This window comes from Episyrphus balteatus, chromosome 4, assembly GCF_945859705.1.
Source record: "Episyrphus balteatus chromosome 4, idEpiBalt1.1, whole genome shotgun sequence".
Taxonomy (NCBI): domain Eukaryota; kingdom Metazoa; phylum Arthropoda; class Insecta; order Diptera; family Syrphidae; genus Episyrphus; species Episyrphus balteatus.
In genome coordinates this window covers 182,479-203,412 of record NC_079137.1, presented here as the reverse complement: position 1 = coordinate 203,412, position 20,934 = coordinate 182,479, and the positions used below count along the sequence as shown (strand labels likewise).

The window sequence follows — 20,934 nt, the reverse complement described above, 5'->3', positions numbered from 1 at the left end:
CCTGTTTCTGTCAAAAATATGTCGGCTTTTTTATGTATAACAGTTTAAGGAAGATTCACACGGACTAACTTATCGGACAGACCTATTGTCATTTGGTCTGATGGCCGGATGCATTCACACACATTAGACAATTCTCATCAAAACCTATTTCTATTTTTAATGTTTTTTCTTCTCTTCTCTCAAATTAAAGAAAATACTACATTACTCTCTGCCGGTCAGACATGATATTCAATTCACTAACATGTCCGTCAGACTACTTAAATATCAAATTTGTTCAAACCATCCGGCATGTGTATGACAGAAGTCGTGTCGTATAAATCACACACGGCAAAAAAATGGACTTTGGCAGCATTTGAAATGTATAACTACAAAGAAAGATGACAGTGACAGATGACAGTTCGTTAACTGTCATACAAATAAAGTGTGGTTTTATTTTTTTTTAATAGAAATTTTGGTAAAGTGGATAAACTCTGAAAAAAATAAGGAAATTCTCAAGTAATAAAATATTTTAAAAGCTGTTTATCTTTAAAAAAGATACTTTAAAGTAAACTTTTCATTTAAGCTCTTCTACCAAATAAAAATAAACCAAAATGTCATTCGAACAACATTTTCGTATTGTCGTGGAAAAAGTATTTAATTATTGGCCCGACTTGAAATTAGCCGTTGAACATGGAATGGGTGGTCGAAATGGTCAGCAAGTAAGTTTTGTTTTTTGTTATCAAGATTTGAAAAATACAAATAAATTGTTTTTATTTTAGACGGCAATTGAAATTATGGAATACACATACAATTACTGCATAAAAAACGATAAAATAACCGAAGGTGAACTTCAAGATGTCATCGAAGACCTCATGGATCAGGAATTTAACACACTTTGTGATGACAATTCCATTCCAGGTAAACAAATTTAAAGATGACATTGGTTATCTCTCTGATGCATTTTTATTTTCTAGAAATTTGCAAAAATCTACTTCGTTACTTGCAAATGTGCAAGGAAGAAAAATATTCAGAAATTGAAGCTGAATTCCAACGGCTACCACCTGGCAAGGAGTGGCTAAGGGGGGCTCAAATTGTACCAATATGCCAGGATGATAGTTCTAGCGATGATGAAGGTTCGGACTCTGATGAGGATATGGATATAGATGAGAATGAAGCAAGTTCGAGCAGGTCAGCGCCAGCAAGAGAAAAAAGTCCTTTTGTTGAACCTGAACCTGGTTGGACAACTGTGAGAACAAAGAGGAAAAACTAAATAAATAGATTCTCAACTCGATAAAAGTATTTTTTTTTTTTTCATAAAAGTAGACTACGAATTAGAAATAGAGTACTTTCTCTGGCCAGTGAGTTTTTTAATGACAGATTAAATCACAGATCAAAGCGTTGATCTCATTCCTCAATGCAAGGAACTGGATTTAGGACAGCCTTTTTTTTATTTTTTAGAATCACATCAATTTTATAAATCCATTTATCCCTTATAGGTTTCATCGAATCAAGGTTGCTTATGACAGCCATCTCTACCTTCCTACTACCAATTAGCGATTACACATATCTTGGATTATAGAGCCATAACTTTGCAACTGTGCAGCCCTTTTCTTCTAATTCTTAAAACTATGGCTTATTAAGATTTCAGATCGTTTGGTGACCAAACTTGTTTAATATTCTATGATGTTGAGAACCGCATTCGAGTCTTAACTAGCAGCAGCTCGTCATAAAGACAACTATATAATATCTAAATTGAAGGTTTACTTCACATTTAACATACTGCGAATGCAAATTAATTCCCATTTATAGGTAGATAGTTAAAATATCATTTGAAAGGGGATGGATACATTTTAGAAATAAAGCAACCCTTGTTTCTAAACCTAAATGAATAACTGAGCAATGACTGACTGAAATGTTATGAAATTTTGTATTGCTATAGCAACTGTCATGAGTGAAGTTTTTAAAACAAAATTATCGAAAGCACATTTGTATTTGATAAAGTAAAATAAAAAATGTCTTTTGCATTTAAATCAAACTATCCTCAAATTGCAAGAGAATCAGGATTCAAACTTCGTCAATTTAAAGATGGCCCGATAGATTGGCGATTAGTAGGTAATATTTTCTGGTTTTGTTGTTAATATAAGTTTTTATACCTATTTCAATTAATCTCTCGAATAACACAGGGTCAATGGAAGTAGATCGAATTCTTCGTGAGCAACAATTCGAGCATATTGATGCGATTCTTTTTCATCTTTCCGAAGCTCCATTGTCATCAATGTTAGATAGTAATGTCTTAGATAGCGGTGTAGCAAAATATTTTATCCTTTCGCAACTGGCTCTACAGTATTTGATTTTTTGCCGAAAATTTCTTGATGAATCAGTGAGAACACTTCGTGACAACAATATTAAACTAGAAACTCAAAATCTTCATTTAAAAACAATCAACCAAGAGCAAACGAATGATATCGTACATCTCCATAAAAAATTAAGTCAAGTTGAAGCTATCCATGAAATAGTTTTTCCATGTCACATTTGTACAAAAAACTTCGTGAGCAACGATGCACTCAATGTCCATTTGAGTAAAAAACATTTGAAAAGTCCATCAATTGTTGAAATCCAAGGAAAAGACAACGATCAAACATTAATTAATACCATCAAATTAGAACTGGAAATAAAGCAGCTAAAAGAGCGACTTAACATTGCTGAAAAAGACATTCGAGAAGCAAGTGAAATTAAGAGGGTATCTCCCAGAGAAATAATCAAGATAAGTTCAAGTACCCAGACTGACATCCAAACTCGAGATTTTTCAACTCAAAAAGAATTGGATGAAACAAAAAAAAGAAATTCTGCAAATACAGAAGATATTGGAACTCAATGCAATTTATTTGAAAAGAAAGAATTCGATTGTACTGAAAACGAAGATATAAGAAAACAAAATACTTTGAATGTACAAAAGCAGGTTGATTCCGTTGTAAATAAGGATTTTGAAGTTCTCTTTGAAATACAGGAAAAAATATCAAAGTTAGAAGCATTTCAAGAAACATCCATCAGTTGTAACCAGCAGTCCATTAATGAAATAAAGTTTAAATTGAGTGAGATAACTGAATTTCTTGAATTGCAAAAAAAGCAAATTGCAGAAAATGTGGAAGCAAAAGATTCTAATTTACCTTCAACATCTGTAGATGAACTACAAAGAATCTTATCGAATATGTTGTCTGAAGTTTCTCAAATAAATTCTGAAAATATTAACAAAATTATTGCTAGGATAGAAAAAACGTATGAAGAAAAATTATCTTTACTTAAAATAGAGCATGATAAAAAGAAAACAATTCAATCTAACTCCAAAATTGATGCGGTTGGATCTCGTTTGATTAGTGTGGATTCTAAAAAACCAAAAGATGAATCTGGTGAAGAGAAACTATCATCTGTGCACATAAGTCAAAGAACATACAGTGTTGAGGGATCAAGTTAGTTTAAAATATGCACTTTCCAAAAAGATATCGCTTATCTTAATTTAATTTCTTTTTTACTGTAGGCAAACATACTTCAAGTGATTCACAATCTGATAGTTATAGTTCTATTAATACTCGCCAAAGTGAAGTTAGACAGTTACCTGTTTTAAAAAAGCAAAAGGTTTTGGAACGGTATGATACATTTATTTTAATTTGGATGGTTCTTAGTAAACTGAGCATTTTGTGCATTTAAGATTTAATTTTTTATAACTATTTATTTTGAAAATTGGCATTCGCGTTGTGATCCCAACTTTTGAAGGTTAACTTTTTTTTGAAAAAGACAATCAATACGTTGGAAAGGTGGCCACGGGACACGTCCATCGAAAATGACACAGGCCACTCAAACCAAAAATCATTTTTTCATGAAAATATCAGCTCGGGGCACATCTTTTAAACTAAAAAAAGTATTTTATCTGATTTTTAGTTGAAAAAACGGGATATTAGATTCGAATAAAATACGAACTGATAGATTAAAAGTAGGTACATACCTATATTTCTAATGTAATCAACCATTTTAGCACAACTCTATCCAATTTTCAATCTTATACATATAACCCGGCAGACGACTATCTTCCCTTGCTTATAATTTTAATTCAAAATTATTACGTTATTATATGTATGAATTATTTTTTTTAATAAAAAATCAAAATCTAATCTAATATTTCAAATGAACAACCTTATAAGTAACTGAAAAAGAAATGGAGCAATACCATCTAGTCAACTTATAATGTTCCCTTCATTGTTGTCTTAAGTGTACCTACATGGTTCGTCAAATAAAGTATCAGTAGTTTACATAAGACACCCATTTTATTTTATATTTTGAAACTCACTCAACACTTAAAAACTTTAGTTCGAAAGCCTTAAAAAAGCTTGGAAATAAAATGGAATTTTTTGGTTTGAATATAAACTCTAAAAACATATCTGCACCCGAGGCAACAAGAATTTCGTCACATTTAATAGAACAACGAAATACCACCAAGAAGGTAAGCATAAAGCATAACGTTTTATATTTATACAATCTTTATAAAAATAAATTAATGTTTTTTTAGACATACCCAACGTTTTCCACAACTAGAAATCGACTGAACAAATTAGTTGATCTTCTTGTATCTGAAAATTCCTTATATTCCGATATGGTTGAAAAACAAAAAACCCAAAAAGGAAACGAACACAAGAAACTAGATGAAACCAATGCGTACAAAAAGCGCCTAGAAAAGATTTTAAAGTCACCAATAAAGAAGCCAACAAGTTACGTTTCACATCATACCCATACGAAATCTGAAATCAAACCTGTCCCAATGCCAAGGAAACAAGTCATGTTTCATACTGAAAATAAAGGAAACCTCTAAATTTTAAAAATTATTATGAAAATATAAAAATATTGTATTTTAAAGATAATAAAGATACAGGACTTAAATGAGATGAGCTTGTTCTTTTAAAATTAAATCAGAAATCAATTGATAGGGTATTATGTGTTGCGAACCAGCAGCCAAGTCGACTTCTTCATCGTCTACGCCCACAACAACAGCAGAGACTATAACAAAAACAAAATTGAATCACATCGCAATAGCATGATAGGTACCTAGTATCTATTCACTGAATCTTACCCGAAACATCTGCTTTAAGAAAAACATGGCTCATTAAATTTGGACGGACAATACGTTTTTCTACATCCGACCGTTGTAAATTCGGCATATATTGCAGGGCAACAACATTGAAATAGTTCTCCGTGTTGTCATGGAACTCTTGGGCATATATTGTCTCTTCAGCAGACAGTCTTTTTGCGCTTACATCGCGTGAACTTTCCTCTGCGATTATGTGCTTTGTAAACATTTCTATCTTTTGAAGTCTACAACGTAAATAGCTTGCGATAATATATCGAATCCTTTCAAGTTCCATTTGGTGGGCTATAAAGCGAAAATCATTTTTGTCCAGTTCTTTCATATTTTCTTCCATATGTGCGATTTGGCCAAGCATAAGTTCAAGCATTTCAGTTTGATGGCAAAGTATTTCTGGAGCGAAGAGTTCGTTTGCCCATGCAGTTTCAAGATTTTCAAGAACCTTAAAACAAAAACAAATTGTATTAAATTTACTGATGAATGCGGAAAGTATTTGCATGGCTTACTTTTTGGGCTGTTATAAGTTCATCCTCAGTATCATCGTAATCGTTTGGATCGTCTTCAGGGTCCATATTAATTTATTAAAAAATATAATTTATTCTTATGGAAATTGGTGTTGTTTGCCGGTGTCGTCTCGATTCCTTCGTCTGTATTTCTTTTTTTTTAATAGGTAAGATGACAACCGAAAGTGACAGCTGACACACATGAAAGCTATGTTTACACCAAACGACACGTTATTAACTCGTATCAAAAAGTCTTGTAATCTAAACATTAATTGAATAGCATCAGAACATTTTTTAATTTTGAATGAAAAAAGAAATAATTAGTTATGTATAAACTTTTGTAGTTATTAATTTTCTTATGGGACAGATTTCAACTTAAAAAAAAATAATTTTGAATTTTTTTGTGGCAAAACAAAATGGAAAACTAAAATGAAATAATCTCCACTAAAATAGCTCAACCGGTTATAACCGTTTCACATTTGGTTTTGAGATTTGGTGTTTAGCTTGGACATACACCTTTCTTTTAAACCATTTTTTATAAAACCCTACAAGTGCAGCTTCCGTCGGTTTTAAATAATTTTAGAAAATAAAACATCATTTCATTCCTTATAAAGTTTTTATCATTATCATAGTATGTATTTATTTGAAAGTTATTGGCACAAAAATTGTCTAATAATAATTTCCATATCAACATCATATCAAAATTTAAAGAAATTTCATCGAGCAGATTTTAAACAATTTAATTTTGAAAATGAAACTTAAATTTTGGCGAAAAAACCCAAAAATGTGTTTTTCTTTAATTTAAGTGCAATGACTATTTAAGCTTATTTGTTTCAAAGATACTACTAATTTACAATAAAAAACTAAATTTCAAGTAAATCCATTAAGCAGTTTTGAAGGAATCGATTTTTGAAAATAAAAATTCATATTTTTTTAATAAAAAAAAATTTCGTTGTATGAAAACTTTTTTCAATTTTGCACTATTATTTACTTTAATGGTTTTGTTTTGTAGATAATTTCCATATCAACGTCATATCAAAATTTAAAGAAATTTCATCGAGCAGATTTTAAACAATTTAATTTTGAAAATGAAACTTAAATTTTGGCGAAAAAACCCAAAAATGTGTTTTCTTTAATTTAAGTGCAATGACTATTTTAGCTTATTTGTTTCAAAGATACTACTAATTTACAATAAAAAACTAAATTTCAAGTAAATCCATTAAGCAGTTTTTAAGGAATCGATTTTTGAAAATAAAAATTCATATTTTTTTAATAAAAAAAAATTTTGTTGTATGAAAACTTTTTCAATTTTGCACTATTATTTACTTTAATGGTTTTGTTTTGTAGATAATTTCCATATCAACATCATATCAAAATTTAAAGAAATTTCATCGAGCAGATTTTAAACAATTTAATTTTGAAAATGAAACTTAAATTTTGGCGAAAAAACCCAAAAATGTGTTTTTCTTTAATTTAAGTGCAATGACTATTTTAGCTTATTTGTTTCAAAGATACTACTAATTTACAATAAAAAACTAAATTTCAAGTAAATCCATTAAGCAGTTTTGAAGGAATCGATTTTTGAAAATAAAAATTCATATTTTTTTAATAAAAAAAAATTTCGTTGTATGAAAACTTTTTTCAATTTTGCACTATTATTTACTTTAATGGTTTTGTTTTGTAGATAATTTCCATATCAACATCATATCAAAATTTAAAGAAATTTCATCGAGCAGATTTTAAACAATTTAATTTTGAAAATGAAACTTAAATTTTGGCGAAAAAACCCAAAAATGTGTTTTTCTTTAATTTAAGTGCAATGACTATTTTAGCTTATTTGTTTCAAAGATACTACTAATTTACAATAAAAAACTAAATTTCAAGTAAATCCATTAAGCAGTTTTGAAGGAATCGATTTTTGAAAATAAAAATTCATATTTTTTTAATAAAAAAAAATTTCGTTGTATGAAAACTTTTTTCAATTTTGCACTATTATTTACTCTAATGGTTTTGTTTTGTAGATAATTTCCATATCAACATCATATCAAAATTTAAAGAAATTTCATCGAGCAGATTTTAAACAATTAATTTTGAAAATGAAACTTAAATTTTGGTGAAAAAACCAAAAAATGTGTTTTTCTTTAATTTAAGTGCAATGACTATTTAAGCTTATTTGTTTCAAAGATACTACTAATTTACAATAAAAAACTAAATTTCAAGTAAATCCATTAAGCAGTTTTGAAGGAATCGATTTTTGAAAATAAAAATTCATATTTTTTTAATAAAAAAAAATTTCGTTGTATGAAAACTTTTTTCAATTTTGCACTATTATTTACTCTAATGGTTTTGTTTTGTAGATAATTTCCATATCAACATCATATCAAAATTTAAAGAAATTTCATCGAGCAGATTTTAAACAATTAATTTTGAAAATCAAACTTAAATTTTGGCGAAAAAACCCAAAAATGTGTTTTTCTTTAATTTAAGTGCAATGACTATTTTAGCTTATTTGTTTCAAAGATACTACTAATTTACAATAAAAAAACTAAATTTCAAGTAAATCCATTAAGCAGTTTTGAAGGAATCGATTTTTGAAAATAAAAATTCATATTTTTTTAATAAAAAAAAATTTCGTTGTATGAAAACTTTTTTCAATTTTGCACTATTATTTACTTTAATGGTTTTGTTTTGTAGATAATTTCCATATCAACATCATATCAAAATTTAAAGAAATTTCATCGAGCAGATTTTAAACAATTTAATTTTGAAAATTAACCTTAAATTTTGGCGAAAAAACCCAAAAATGTGTTTTTCTTTAATTTAAGTGCAATGACTATTTTAGCTTATTTGTTTCAAAGATACTACTAATTTACAATAAAAAACTAAATTTCAAGTAAATCCATTAAGAAGTTTTGAAGGAATCGATTTTTGAAAATAAAAATTCATATTTTTTTAATAAAAAAAAATTTCGTTGTATGAAAACTTTTTTCAATTTTGCACTATTATTTACTCTAATGGTTTTGTTTTGTAGATAATTTCCATATCAACATCATATCAAAATTTAAAGAAATTTCATCGAGCAGATTTTAAACAATTTAATTTTGAAAATGAAACTTAAATTTTGGTGAAAAAACCCAAAAATGTGTTTTTCTTTAATTTAAGTGCAATGACTATTTAAGCTTATTTGTTTCAAAGATACTACTAATTTACAATAAAAAACTAAATTTCAAGTAAATCAATTACGCAGTTTTCAAGGAATCGATTTTTGAAAATAAAAATTCATATTTTTTTAATAAAAAAAAAAATTCGTTGTATGAAAACTTTTTTCAATTTTGCACTATTATTTACTTTAATGGTTTTGTTTTGTAGATAATTTCCATATCAACATCATATCAAAATTTAAAGAAATTTCATCGAGCAGATTTTAAACAATTTAATTTTGAAAATGAAACTTAAATTTTGGTGAAAAAACCCAAAAATGTGTTTTTCTTTAATTTAAGTGCAATGACTATTTAAGCTTATTTGTTTCAAAGATACTACTAATTTACAATAAAAAACTAAATTTCAAGTAAATCCATTAAGAAGTTTTGAAGGAATCGATTTTTGAAAATAAAAATTCATATTTTTTTAATAAAAAAAAATTTCGTTGTATGAAAACTTTTTTCAATTTTGCACTATTATTTACTCTAATGGTTTTGTTTTGTAGATAATTTCCATATCAACATCATATCAAAATTTAAAGAAATTTCATCGAGCAGATTTTAAACAATTTAATTTTGAAAATGAAACTTAAATTTTGGTGAAAAAACCCAAAAATGTGTTTTTCTTTAATTTAAGTGCAATGACTATTTTAGCTTATTTGTTTCAAAGATACTACTAATTTACAATAAAAAAACTAAATTTCAAGTAAATCCATTAAGCAGTTTTGAAGGAATCGATTTTTGAAAATAAAAATTCATATTTTTTTAATAAAAAAAAATTTCGTTGTATGAAAACTTTTTTCAATTTTGCACTATTATTTACTCTAATGGTTTTGTTTTGTAGATAATTTCCATATCAACGTCATATCAAAATTTAAAGAAATTTCATCGAGCAGATTTTAAACAATTTAATTTTGAAAATCAAACTTAAATTTTGGCGAAAAAACCCAAAAATGTGTTTTTCTTTAATTTAAGTGCAATGACTATTTTAGCTTATTTGTTTCAAAGATACTACTAATTTACAATAAAAAAACTAAATTTCAAGTAAATCCATTAAGCAGTTTTGAAGGAATCGATTTTTGAAAATAAAAATTCATATTTTTTTAATAAAAAAAAATTTCGTTGTATGAAAACTTTTTTCAATTTTGCACTATTATTTACTTTAATGGTTTTGTTTTGTAGATAATTTCCATATCAACATCATATCAAAATTTAAAGAAATTTCATCGAGCAGATTTTAAACAATTTAATTTTGAAAATTAACCTTAAATTTTGGCGAAAAAACCCAAAAATGTGTTTTTCTTTAATTTAAGTGCAATGACTATTTTAGCTTATTTGCTTCAAAGATACTACTAATTTACAATAAAAAACTAAATTTCAAGTAAATCCATTAAGAAGTTTTGAAGGAATCGATTTTTGAAAATAAAAATTCATATTTTTTTAATAAAAAAAAATTTCGTTGTATGAAAACTTTTTTCAATTTTGCACTATTATTTACTTTAATGGTTTTGTTTTGTAGATAATTTCCATATCAACATCATATCAAAATTTAAAGAAATTTCATCGAGCAGATTTTAAACAATTTAATTTTGAAAATGAAACTTAAATTTTGGTGAAAAAACCCAAAAATGTGTTTTTCTTTAATTTAAGTGCAATGACTATTTAAGCTTATTTGTTTCAAAGATACTACTAATTTACAATAAAAAACTAAATTTCAAGTAAATCCATTAAGAAGTTTTGAAGGAATCGATTTTTGAAAATAAAAATTCATATTTTTTTAATAAAAAAAAATTTCGTTGTATGAAAACTTTTTTCAGTTTTGCACTATTATTTACTCTAATGGTTTTGTTTTGTAGATAATTTCCATATCAACATCATATCAAAATTTAAAGAAATTTCATCGAGCAGATTTTAAACAATTTAATTTTGAAAATGAAACTTAAATTTTGGTGAAAAAACCCAAAAATGTGTTTTTCTTTAATTTAAGTGCAATGACTATTTTAGCTTATTTGTTTCAAAGATACTACTAATTTACAATAAAAAAACTAAATTTCAAGTAAATCCATTAAGCAGTTTTGAAGGAATCGATTTTTGAAAATAAAAATTCATATTTTTTTAATAAAAAAAAATTTCGTTGTATGAAAACTTTTTTCAATTTTGCACTATTATTTACTTTAATGGTTTTGTTTTGTAGATAATTTCCATATCAACGTCATATCAAAATTTAAAGAAATTTCATCGAGCAGATTTTAAACAATTTAATTTTGAAAATCAAACTTAAATTTTGGCGAAAAAACCCAAAAATGTGTTTTTCTTTAATTTAAGTGCAATGACTATTTTAGCTTATTTGTTTCAAAGATACTACTAATTTACAATAAAAAAACTAAATTTCAAGTAAATCCATTAAGCAGTTTTGAAGGAATCGATTTTTGAAAATAAAAATTCATATTTTTTTAATAAAAAAAAATTTCGTTGTATGAAAACTTTTTTCAATTTTGCACTATTATTTACTTTAATGGTTTTGTTTTGTAGATAATTTCCATATCAACATCATATCAAAATTTAAAGAAATTTCATCGAGCAGATTTTAAACAATTTAATTTTGAAAATTAACCTTAAATTTTGGCGAAAAAACCCAAAAATGTGTTTTTCTTTAATTTAAGTGCAATGACTATTTTAGCTTATTTGTTTCAAAGATACTACTAATTTACAATAAAAAACTAAATTTCAAGTAAATCCATTAAGAAGTTTTGAAGGAATCGATTTTTGAAAATAAAAATTCATATTTTTTTAATAAAAAAAAATTTCGTTGTATGAAAACTTTTTTCAATTTTGCACTATTATTTACTCTAATGGTTTTGTTTTGTAGATAATTTCCATATCAACATCATATCAAAATTTAAAGAAATTTCATCGAGCAGATTTTAAACAATTTAATTTTGAAAATGAAACTTAAATTTTGGTGAAAAAACCCAAAAATGTGTTTTTCTTTAATTTAAGTGCAATGACTATTTAAGCTTATTTGTTTCAAAGATACTACTAATTTACAATAAAAAACTAAATTTCAAGTAAATCCATTACGCAGTTTTCAAGGAATCGATTTTTGAAAATAAAAATTCATATTTTTTTAATAAAAAAAAAAATTCGTTGTATGAAAACTTTTTTCAATTTTGCACTATTATTTACTTTAATGGTTTTGTTTTGTAGATAATTTCCATATCAACATCATATCAAAATTTAAAGAAATTTCATCGAGCAGATTTTAAACAATTTAATTTTGAAAATGAAACTTAAATTTTGGTGAAAAAACCCAAAAATGTGTTTTTCTTTAATTTAAGTGCAATGACTATTTAAGCTTATTTGTTTCAAAGATACTACTAATTTACAATAAAAAACTAAATTTCAAGTAAATCCATTAAGAAGTTTTGAAGGAATCGATTTTTGAAAATAAAAATTCATATTTTTTTAATAAAAAAAAATTTCGTTGTATGAAAACTTTTTTCAATTTTGCACTATTATTTACTCTAATGGTTTTGTTTTGTAGATAATTTCCATATCAACATCATATCAAAATTTAAAGAAATTTCAATGAGCAGATTTTAAACAATTTAATTTTGAAAATGAAACTTAAATTTTGGTGAAAAAACCCAAAAATGTGTTTTTCTTTAATTTAAGTGCAATGACTATTTAAGCTTATTTGTTTCAAAGATACTACTAATTTACAATAAAAAACTAAATTTCAAGTAAATCCATTACGCAGTTTTGAAGGAATCGATTTTTGAAAATAAAAATTCATATTTTTTTAATAAAAAAAAAATTCGTTGTATGAAAACTTTTTTCAATTTTGCACTATTATTTACTTTAATGGTTTTGTTTTGTAGATAATTTCCATATCAACATCATATCGAAATTTAAAGAAATTTCATCGAGCAGATTTTAAACAATTTAATTTTGAAAATGAAACTTAAATTTTGGTGAAAAAACCCAAAAATGTGTTTTTCTTTAATTTAAGTGCAATGACTATTTAAGCTTATTTGTTTCAAAGATACTACTAATTTACAATAAAAAACTAAATTTCAAGTAAATCCATTAAGAAGTTTTGAAGGAATCGATTTTTGAAAATAAAAATTCATATTTTTTTAATAAAAAAAAATTTCGTTGTATGAAAACTTTTTTCAATTTTGCACTATTATTTACTTTAATGGTTTTGTTTTGTAGATAATTTCCATATCAACATCATATCAAAATTTAAAGAAATTTCATCGAGCAGATTTTAAACAATTTAATTTTGAAAATGAAAATTAAATTTTGGCGAAAAAACCCAAAAATGTGTTTTTCTTTAATTTAAGTGCAATGACTATTTTAGCTTATTTGTTTCAAAGATACTACTAATTTACAATAAAATCGATTTTTGAAAATAAAAATTCATATTTTTTTAATAAAAAAAAAATTCGTTGTATGAAAACTTTTTTCAATTTTGCACTATTATTTACTCTAATGGTTTTGTTTTGTAGATAATTTCCATATCAACATCATATCAAAATTTAAAGAAATTTCATCGAGCAGATTTTAAACAATTTAATTTTGAAAATGAAACTTAAATTTTGGTGAAAAAACCCAAAAATGTGTTTTTCTTTAATTTAAGTGCAATGACTATTTAAGCTTATTTGTTTCAAAGATACTACTAATTTACAATAAAAAACTAAATTTCAAGTAAATCCATTACGCAGTTTTGAAGGAATCGATTTTTGAAAATAAAAATTCATATTTTTTTAATAAAAAAAAAAATTCGTTGTATGAAAACTTTTTTCAATTTTGCACTATTATTTACTTTAATGGTTTTGTTTTGTAGATAATTTCCATATCAACATCATATCGAAATTTAAAGAAATTTCATCGAGCAGATTTTAAACAATTTAATTTTGAAAATGAAACTTGAATTTTGGTGAAAAAACCCAAAAATGTGTTTTTCTTTAATTTAAGTGCAATGACTATTTAAGCTTATTTGTTTCAAAGATACTACTAATTTACAATAAAAAACTAAATTTCAAGTAAATCCATTAAGAAGTTTTGAAGGAATCGATTTTTGAAAATAAAAATTCATATTTTTTTAATAAAAAAAAATTTCGTTGTATGAAAACTTTTTTCAATTTTGCACTATTATTTACTTTAATGGTTTTGTTTTGTAGATAATTTCCATATCAACATCATATCAAAATTTAAAGAAATTTCATCGAGCAGATTTTAAACAATTTAATTTTGAAAATGAAACTTAAATTTTGGCGAAAAAACCCAAAAATGTGTTTTTCTTTAATTTAAGTGCAATGACTATTTAAGCTTATTTGTTTCAAAGATACTACTAATTTACAATAAAAAACTAAATTTCAAGTAAATCCATTAAGAAGTTTTGAAGGAATCGATTTTTGAAAATAAAAATTCATATTTTTTTAATAAAAAAAAATTTCGTTGTATGAAAACTTTTTTCAATTTTGCACTATTATTTACTCTAATGGTTTTGTTTTGTAGATAATTTCCATATCAACATCATATCAAAATTTAAAGAAATTTCATCGAGCAGATTTTAAACAATTAATTTTGAAAATGAAACTTAAATTTTGGTGAAAAAACCAAAAAATGTGTTTTTCTTTAATTTAAGTGCAATGACTATTTAAGCTTATTTGTTTCAAAGATACTACTAATTTACAATAAAAAACTAAATTTCAAGTAAATCCATTAAGAAGTTTTGAAGGAATCGATTTTTGAAAATAAAAATTCATATTTTTTTAATAAAAAAAAATTTCGTTGTATGAAAACTTTTTTCAATTTTGCACTATTATTTACTCTAATGGTTTTGTTTTGTAGATAATTTCCATATCAACGTCATATCAAAATTTAAAGAAATTTCATCGAGCAGATTTTAAACAATTTAATTTTGAAAATCAAACTTAAATTTTGGCGAAAAAACCAAAAAATGTGTTTTTCTTTAATTTAAGTGCAATGACTATTTTAGCTTATTTGTTTCAAAGATACTACTAATTTACAATAAAAAAACTAAATTTCAAGTAAATCCATTAAGCAGTTTTGAAGGAATCGATTTTTGAAAATAAAAATTCATATTTTTTTAATAAAAAAAAATTTCGTTGTATGAAAACTTTTTTCAATTTTGCACTATTATTTACTCTAATGGTTTTGTTTTGTAGATAATTTCCATATCAACATCATATCAAAATTTAAAGAAATTTCATCGAGCAGATTTTAAACAATTAATTTTGAAAATGAAACTTAAATTTTGGTGAAAAAACCAAAAAATGTGTTTTTCTTTAATTTAAGTGCAATGACTATTTAAGCTTATTTGTTTCAAAGATACTACTAATTTACAATAAAAAACTAAATTTCAAGTAAATCCATTAAGCAGTTTTGAAGGAATCGATTTTTGAAAATAAAAATTCATATTTTTTTAATAAAAAAAAATTTCGTTGTATGAAAACTTTTTTCAATTTTGCACTATTATTTACTTTAATGGTTTTGTTTTGTAGATAATTTCCATATCAACGTCATATCAAAATTTAAAGAAATTTCATCGAGCAGATTTTAAACAATTTAATTTTGAAAATCAAACTTAAATTTTGGCGAAAAAACCCAAAAATGTGTTTTTCTTTAATTTAAGTGCAATGACTATTTTAGCTTATTTGTTTCAAAGATACTACTAATTTACAATAAAAAAACTAAATTTCAAGTAAATCCATTAAGCAGTTTTGAAGGAATCGATTTTTGAAAATAAAAATTCATATTTTTTTAATAAAAAAAAATTTCGTTGTATGAAAACTTTTTTCAATTTTGCACTATTATTTACTTTAATGGTTTTGTTTTACAGATAATTTCCATATCAACATCATATCAAAATTTAAAGAAATTTCATCGAGCAGATTTGAAACAATTTAATTTTGAAAATTAACCTTAAATTTTGGCGAAAAAACCCAAAAATGTGTTTTTCTTTAATTTAAGTGCAATGACTATTTTAGCTTATTTGTTTCAAAGATACTACTAATTTACAATAAAAAACTAAATTTCAAGTAAATCCATTAAGAAGTTTTGAAGGAATCGATTTTTGAAAATAAAAATTCATATTTTTTAATAAAAAAAAATTTCGTTGTATGAAAACTTTTTTCAATTTTGCACTATTATTTACTTTAATGGTTTTGTTTTACAGATAATTTCCATATCAACATCATATCAAAATTTAAAGAAATTTCATCGAGCAGATTTTAAACAATTTAATTTTGAAAATTAACCTTAAATTTTGGCGAAAAAACCCAAAAATGTGTTTTTCTTTAATTTAAGTGCAATGACTATTTTAGCTTATTTGTTTCAAAGATACTACTAATTTACAATAAAAAACTAAATTTCAAGTAAATCCATTAAGAAGTTTTGAAGGAATCGATTTTTGAAAATAAAAATTCATATTTTTTTAATAAAAAAAAATTTCGTTGTATGAAAACTTTTTTCAATTTTGCACTATTATTTACTCTAATGGTTTTGTTTTGTAGATAATTTCCATATCAACATCATATCAAAATTTAAAGAAATTTCATCGAGCAGATTTTAAACAATTTAATTTTGAAAATGAAACTTAAATTTTGGTGAAAAAACCCAAAAATGTGTTTTTCTTTAATTTAAGTGCAATGACTATTTAAGCTTGTTTGTTTCAAAGATACTACTAATTTACAATAAAAAACTAAATTTCAAGTAAATCCATTACGCAGTTTTGAAGGAATCGATTTTTGAAAATAAAAATTCATATTTTTTTAATAAAAAAAAAAATTCGTTGTATGAAAACTTTTTTCAATTTTGCACTATTATTTATTTTAATGGTTTTGTTTTGTAGATAATTTCCATATCAACATCATATCGAAATTTAAAGAAATTTCATCGAGCAGATTTTAAACAATTTAATTTTGAAAATGAAACTTAAATTTTGGTGAAAAAACCCAAAAATGTGTTTTTCTTTAATTTAAGTGCAATGACTATTTAAGCTTATTTGTTTCAAAGATACTACTAATTTACAATAAAAAACTAAATTTCAAGTAAATCCATTAAGAAGTTTTGAAGGAATCGATTTTTGAAAATAAAAATTCATATTTTTTTAATAAAAAAAAATTTCGTTGTATGAAAACTTTTTTCAATTTTGCACTATTATTTACTCTAATGGTTTTGTTTTGTAGATAATTTCCATATCAACATCATATCAAAATTTAAAGAAATTTCAATGAGCAGATTTTAAACAATTTAATTTTGAAAATGAAACTTAAATTTTGGTGAAAAAACCCAAAAATGTGTTTTTCTTTAATTTAAGTGCAATGACTATTTAAGCTTATTTGTTTCAAAGATACTACTAATTTACAATAAAAAACTAAATTTCAAGTAAATCCATTACGCAGTTTTGAAGGAATCGATTTTTGAAAATAAAAATTCATATTTTTTTAATAAAAAAAAAAATTCGTTGTATGAAAACTTTTTTCAATTTTGCACTATTATTTACTTTAATGGTTTTGTTTTGTAGATAATTTCCATATCAACATCATATCGAAATTTAAAGAAATTTCATCGAGCAGATTTTAAACAATTTAATTTTGAAAATGAAACTTAAATTTTGGTGAAAAAACCCAAAAATGTGTTTTTCTTTAATTTAAGTGCAATGACTATTTAAGCTTATTTGTTTCAAAGATACTACTAATTTACAATAAAAAACTAAATTTCAAGTAAATCCATTAAGAAGTTTTGAAGGAATCGATTTTTGAAAATAAAAATTCATATTTTTTTAATAAAAAAAAATTTCGTTGTATGAAAACTTTTTTCAATTTTGCACTATTATTTACTTTAATGGTTTTGTTTTGTAGATAATTTCCATATCAACATCATATCAAAATTTAAAGAAATTTCATCGAGCAGATTTTAAACAATTTAATTTTGAAAATGAAAATTAAATTTTGGCGAAAAAACCCAAAAATGTGTTTTTCTTTAATTTAAGTGCAATGACTATTTTAGCTTATTTGTTTCAAAGATACTACTAATTTACAATAAAATCGATTTTTGAAAATAAAAATTCATATTTTTTTAATAAAAAAAAAATTCGTTGTATGAAAACTTTTTTCAATTTTGCACTATTATTTACTCTAATGGTTTTGTTTTGTAGATAATTTCCATATCAACATCATATCAAAATTTAAAGAAATTTCATCGAGCAGATTTTAAACAATTTAATTTTGAAAATGAAACTTAAATTTTGGTGAAAAAACCCAAAAATGTGTTTTTCTTTAATTTAAGTGCAATGACTATTTAAGCTTATTTGTTTCAAAGATACTACTAATTTACAATAAAAAACTAAATTTCAAGTAAATCCATTACGCAGTTTTGAAGGAATCGATTTTTGAAAATAAAAATTCATATTTTTTTAATAAAAAAAAAAATTCATTGTATGAAAACTTTTTTCAATTTTGCACTATTATTTACTTTAATGGTTTTGTTTTGTAGATAATTTCCATATCAACATCATATCGAAATTTAAAGAAATTTCATCGAGCAGATTTTAAACAATTTAATTTTGAAAATGAAACTTAAATTTTGGCGAAAAAACCCAAAAATGTGTTTTTCTTTAATTTAAGTGCAATGACTATTTAAGCTTATTTGTTTCAAAGATACTACTAATTTACAATAAAAAACTAAATTTCAAGTAAATCCATTAAGAAGTTTTGAAGGAATCGATTTTTGAAAATAAAAATTCATATTTTTTTAATAAAAAAAAATTTCGTTGTATGAAAACTTTTTTCAATTTTGCACTATTATTTACTCTAATGGTTTTGTTTTGTAGATAATTTCCATATCAACATCATATCAAAATTTAAAGAAATTTCATCGAGCAGATTTTAAACAATTTAATTTTGAAAATGAAACTTAAATTTTGGTGAAAAAACCCAAAAATGTGTTTTTCTTTAATTTAAGTGCAATGACTATTTAAGCTTATTTGTTTCAAAGATACTACTAATTTACAATAAAAAACTAAATTTCAAGTAAATCCATTACGCAGTTTTGAAGGAATCGATTTTTGAAAATAAAAATTCATATTTTTTTAATAAAAAAAAAAATTCGTTGTATGAAAACTTTTTTCAATTTTGCACTATTACATATTTACTTTAATGGTTTTGTTTTGTAGATAATTTCCATATCAACATCATATCGAAATTTAAAGAAATTTCATCGAGCAGATTTTAAACAATTTAATTTTGAAAATGAAACTTAAATTTTGGTGAAAAAACCCAAAAATGTGTTTTTCTTTAATTTAAGTGCAATGACTATTTAAGCTTATTTGTTTCAAAGATACTACTAATTTACAATAAAAAACTAAATTTCAAGTAAATCCATTAAGAAGTTTTGAAGGAATCGATTTTTGAAAATAAAAATTCATATTTTTTTAATAAAAAAAAATTTCGTTGTATGAAAACTTTTTTCAATTTTGCACTATTATTTACTTTAATGGTTTTGTTTTGTAGATAATTTCCATATCAACATCATATCAAAATTTAAAGAAATTTCATCGAGCAGATTTTAAACAATTTAATTTTGAAAATGAAACTTAAATTTTGGCGAAAAAACCCAAAAATGTGTTTTTCTTTAATTTAAGTGCAATGACTATTTAAGCTTATTTGTTTCAAAGATACTACTAATTTACAATAAAAAACTAAATTTCAAGTAAATCCATTAAGCAGTTTTGAAGGAATCGATTTTTGAAAATAAAAATTCATATTTTTTTAATAAAAAAAAATTTTGTTGTATGAAAACTTTTTTCAATTTTGCACTATTATTTACTTTAATGGATTTGTTTTGTAGATAATTTCCATATCAACATCATATCAAAATTTAAAGAAATTTCATCGAGCAGATTTTAAACAATTTAATTTTGAAAATGAAACTTAAATTTTGGTGAAAAAACCCAAAAATGTGTTTTTCTTTAATTTAAGTGCAATGACTATTTAAGCTTATTTGTTTCAAATATACTACTAATTTACAATAAAAAACTAAATTTCAAGTAAATCCATTAAGAAGTTTTGAAGGAATCGATTTTTGAAAATAAAAATTCATATTTTTTTAATAAAAAAAAATTTCGTTGTATGAAAACTTTTTTCAATTTTGCACTATTATTTACTTTAATGGTTTTGTTTTGTAGATAATTTCCATATCAACATCATATCAAAATTTAAAGAAATTTCATCGAGCAGATTTTAAACAATTTAATTTTGAAAATGAAACTTAAATTTTGGCGAAAAAACCCAAAAATGTGTTTTTCTTTAATTTAAGTGCAATGACTATTTAAGCTTATTTGTTTCAAAGATACTACTAATTTACAATAAAAAACTAAATTTCAAGTAAATCCATTAAGAAGTTTTGAAGGAATCGATTTTTGAAAATAAAAATTCATATTTTTTTAATAAAAAAAAATTTTGTTGTATGAAAACTTTTTTCAATTTTGCACTATTATTTACTTTAATGGATTTGTTTTGTAGATAATTTCCATATCAACATCATATCAAAATTTAAAGAAATTTCATCGAGCAGATTTTAAACAATTAAATTTTGAAAATGAAACTTAAATTTTGGTGAAAAAACCCAAAAATGTGTTTTTCTTTAATTTAAGTGCAATGACTATTTAAGCTTATTTGTTTCAAAGATACTACTAATTTACAATAAAAAACTAAATTTCAAGTAAATCCATTAAGCAGTTTTGAAGGAATCGATTTTTGAAAATAAAAATTCATATTTTTTTAATAAAAAAAAATTTCGTTGTATGAAAACTTTTTTCAATTTTGCACTATTATTTACTCTAATGGTTTTGTTTTGTAGATAATTTCCATATCAACATCATATCAAAATTTAAAGAAATTTCATCGAGCAGATTTTAAACAATTTAATTTTGAGAATGAAACTTAAATTTTGGTGAAAAAACCCAAAAATGTGTTTTTCTTTAATTTAAGTGCAATGACTATTTAAGCTTATTTGTTTCAAAGATACTACTAATTTACAATAAAAAACTAAATTTCAAGTAAATCCATTAAGAAGTTTTGAAGGA

The 20,934-nt window shown here is 23.9% G+C and overlaps 3 protein-coding genes across 5 annotated transcripts; 2 read left to right on the top strand and 1 right to left on the bottom strand.

Annotated features, from left to right (window-relative positions):
- Nucleotides 1-360: 360 nt before the first annotated feature.
- On the top strand, nucleotides 361-1,275 carry LOC129918073 (pre-rRNA-processing protein TSR2 homolog). The gene is made up of 4 exons (XM_055998423.1): nucleotides 361-495; nucleotides 563-698; nucleotides 759-897; nucleotides 954-1,275. Exons 2-4 carry the CDS (start codon nucleotides 591-593, stop codon nucleotides 1,247-1,249), a joined length of 543 nt encoding a protein of 180 aa, XP_055854398.1. The 5' UTR covers nucleotides 361-495; nucleotides 563-590; the 3' UTR covers nucleotides 1,250-1,275.
- A 65-nt stretch (nucleotides 1,276-1,340) lies between these two features.
- LOC129918066 (cilium assembly protein DZIP1L) lies at nucleotides 1,341-4,911 on the top strand. 2 transcript variants are annotated; one of them, XM_055998403.1, is made up of 6 exons: nucleotides 1,341-1,737; nucleotides 1,789-2,091; nucleotides 2,163-3,446; nucleotides 3,515-3,623; nucleotides 4,342-4,474; nucleotides 4,541-4,911. In XM_055998403.1, exons 2-6 carry the CDS (start codon nucleotides 1,992-1,994, stop codon nucleotides 4,838-4,840), a joined length of 1,926 nt encoding a protein of 641 aa, XP_055854378.1. In that variant the 5' UTR covers nucleotides 1,341-1,737; nucleotides 1,789-1,991; the 3' UTR covers nucleotides 4,841-4,911. The 2 variants fall into 2 exon arrangements, with proteins under 2 accessions (XP_055854378.1, XP_055854377.1); XM_055998402.1 differs by having other exon boundaries at nucleotides 1,341-2,091.
- On the bottom strand, nucleotides 4,818-5,919 carry LOC129918072 (DNA replication complex GINS protein SLD5). 2 transcript variants are annotated; one of them, XM_055998422.1, is made up of 4 exons: nucleotides 5,617-5,919; nucleotides 5,099-5,552; nucleotides 4,904-5,025; nucleotides 4,818-4,836 (listed from the first exon to the last, which is right to left on the bottom strand). In XM_055998422.1, the coding sequence occupies exons 1-3, from the start codon at nucleotides 5,680-5,682 to the stop codon at nucleotides 4,904-4,906; spliced, it is 642 nt and encodes a 213-aa protein (XP_055854397.1). In that variant the 5' UTR covers nucleotides 5,683-5,919; the 3' UTR covers nucleotides 4,818-4,836. The 2 variants fall into 2 exon arrangements, with proteins under 2 accessions (XP_055854397.1, XP_055854396.1); XM_055998421.1 differs by lacking the exon at nucleotides 4,818-4,836 and having other exon boundaries at nucleotides 4,842-5,025.
- Nucleotides 5,920-20,934: the final 15,015 nt, after the last annotated feature.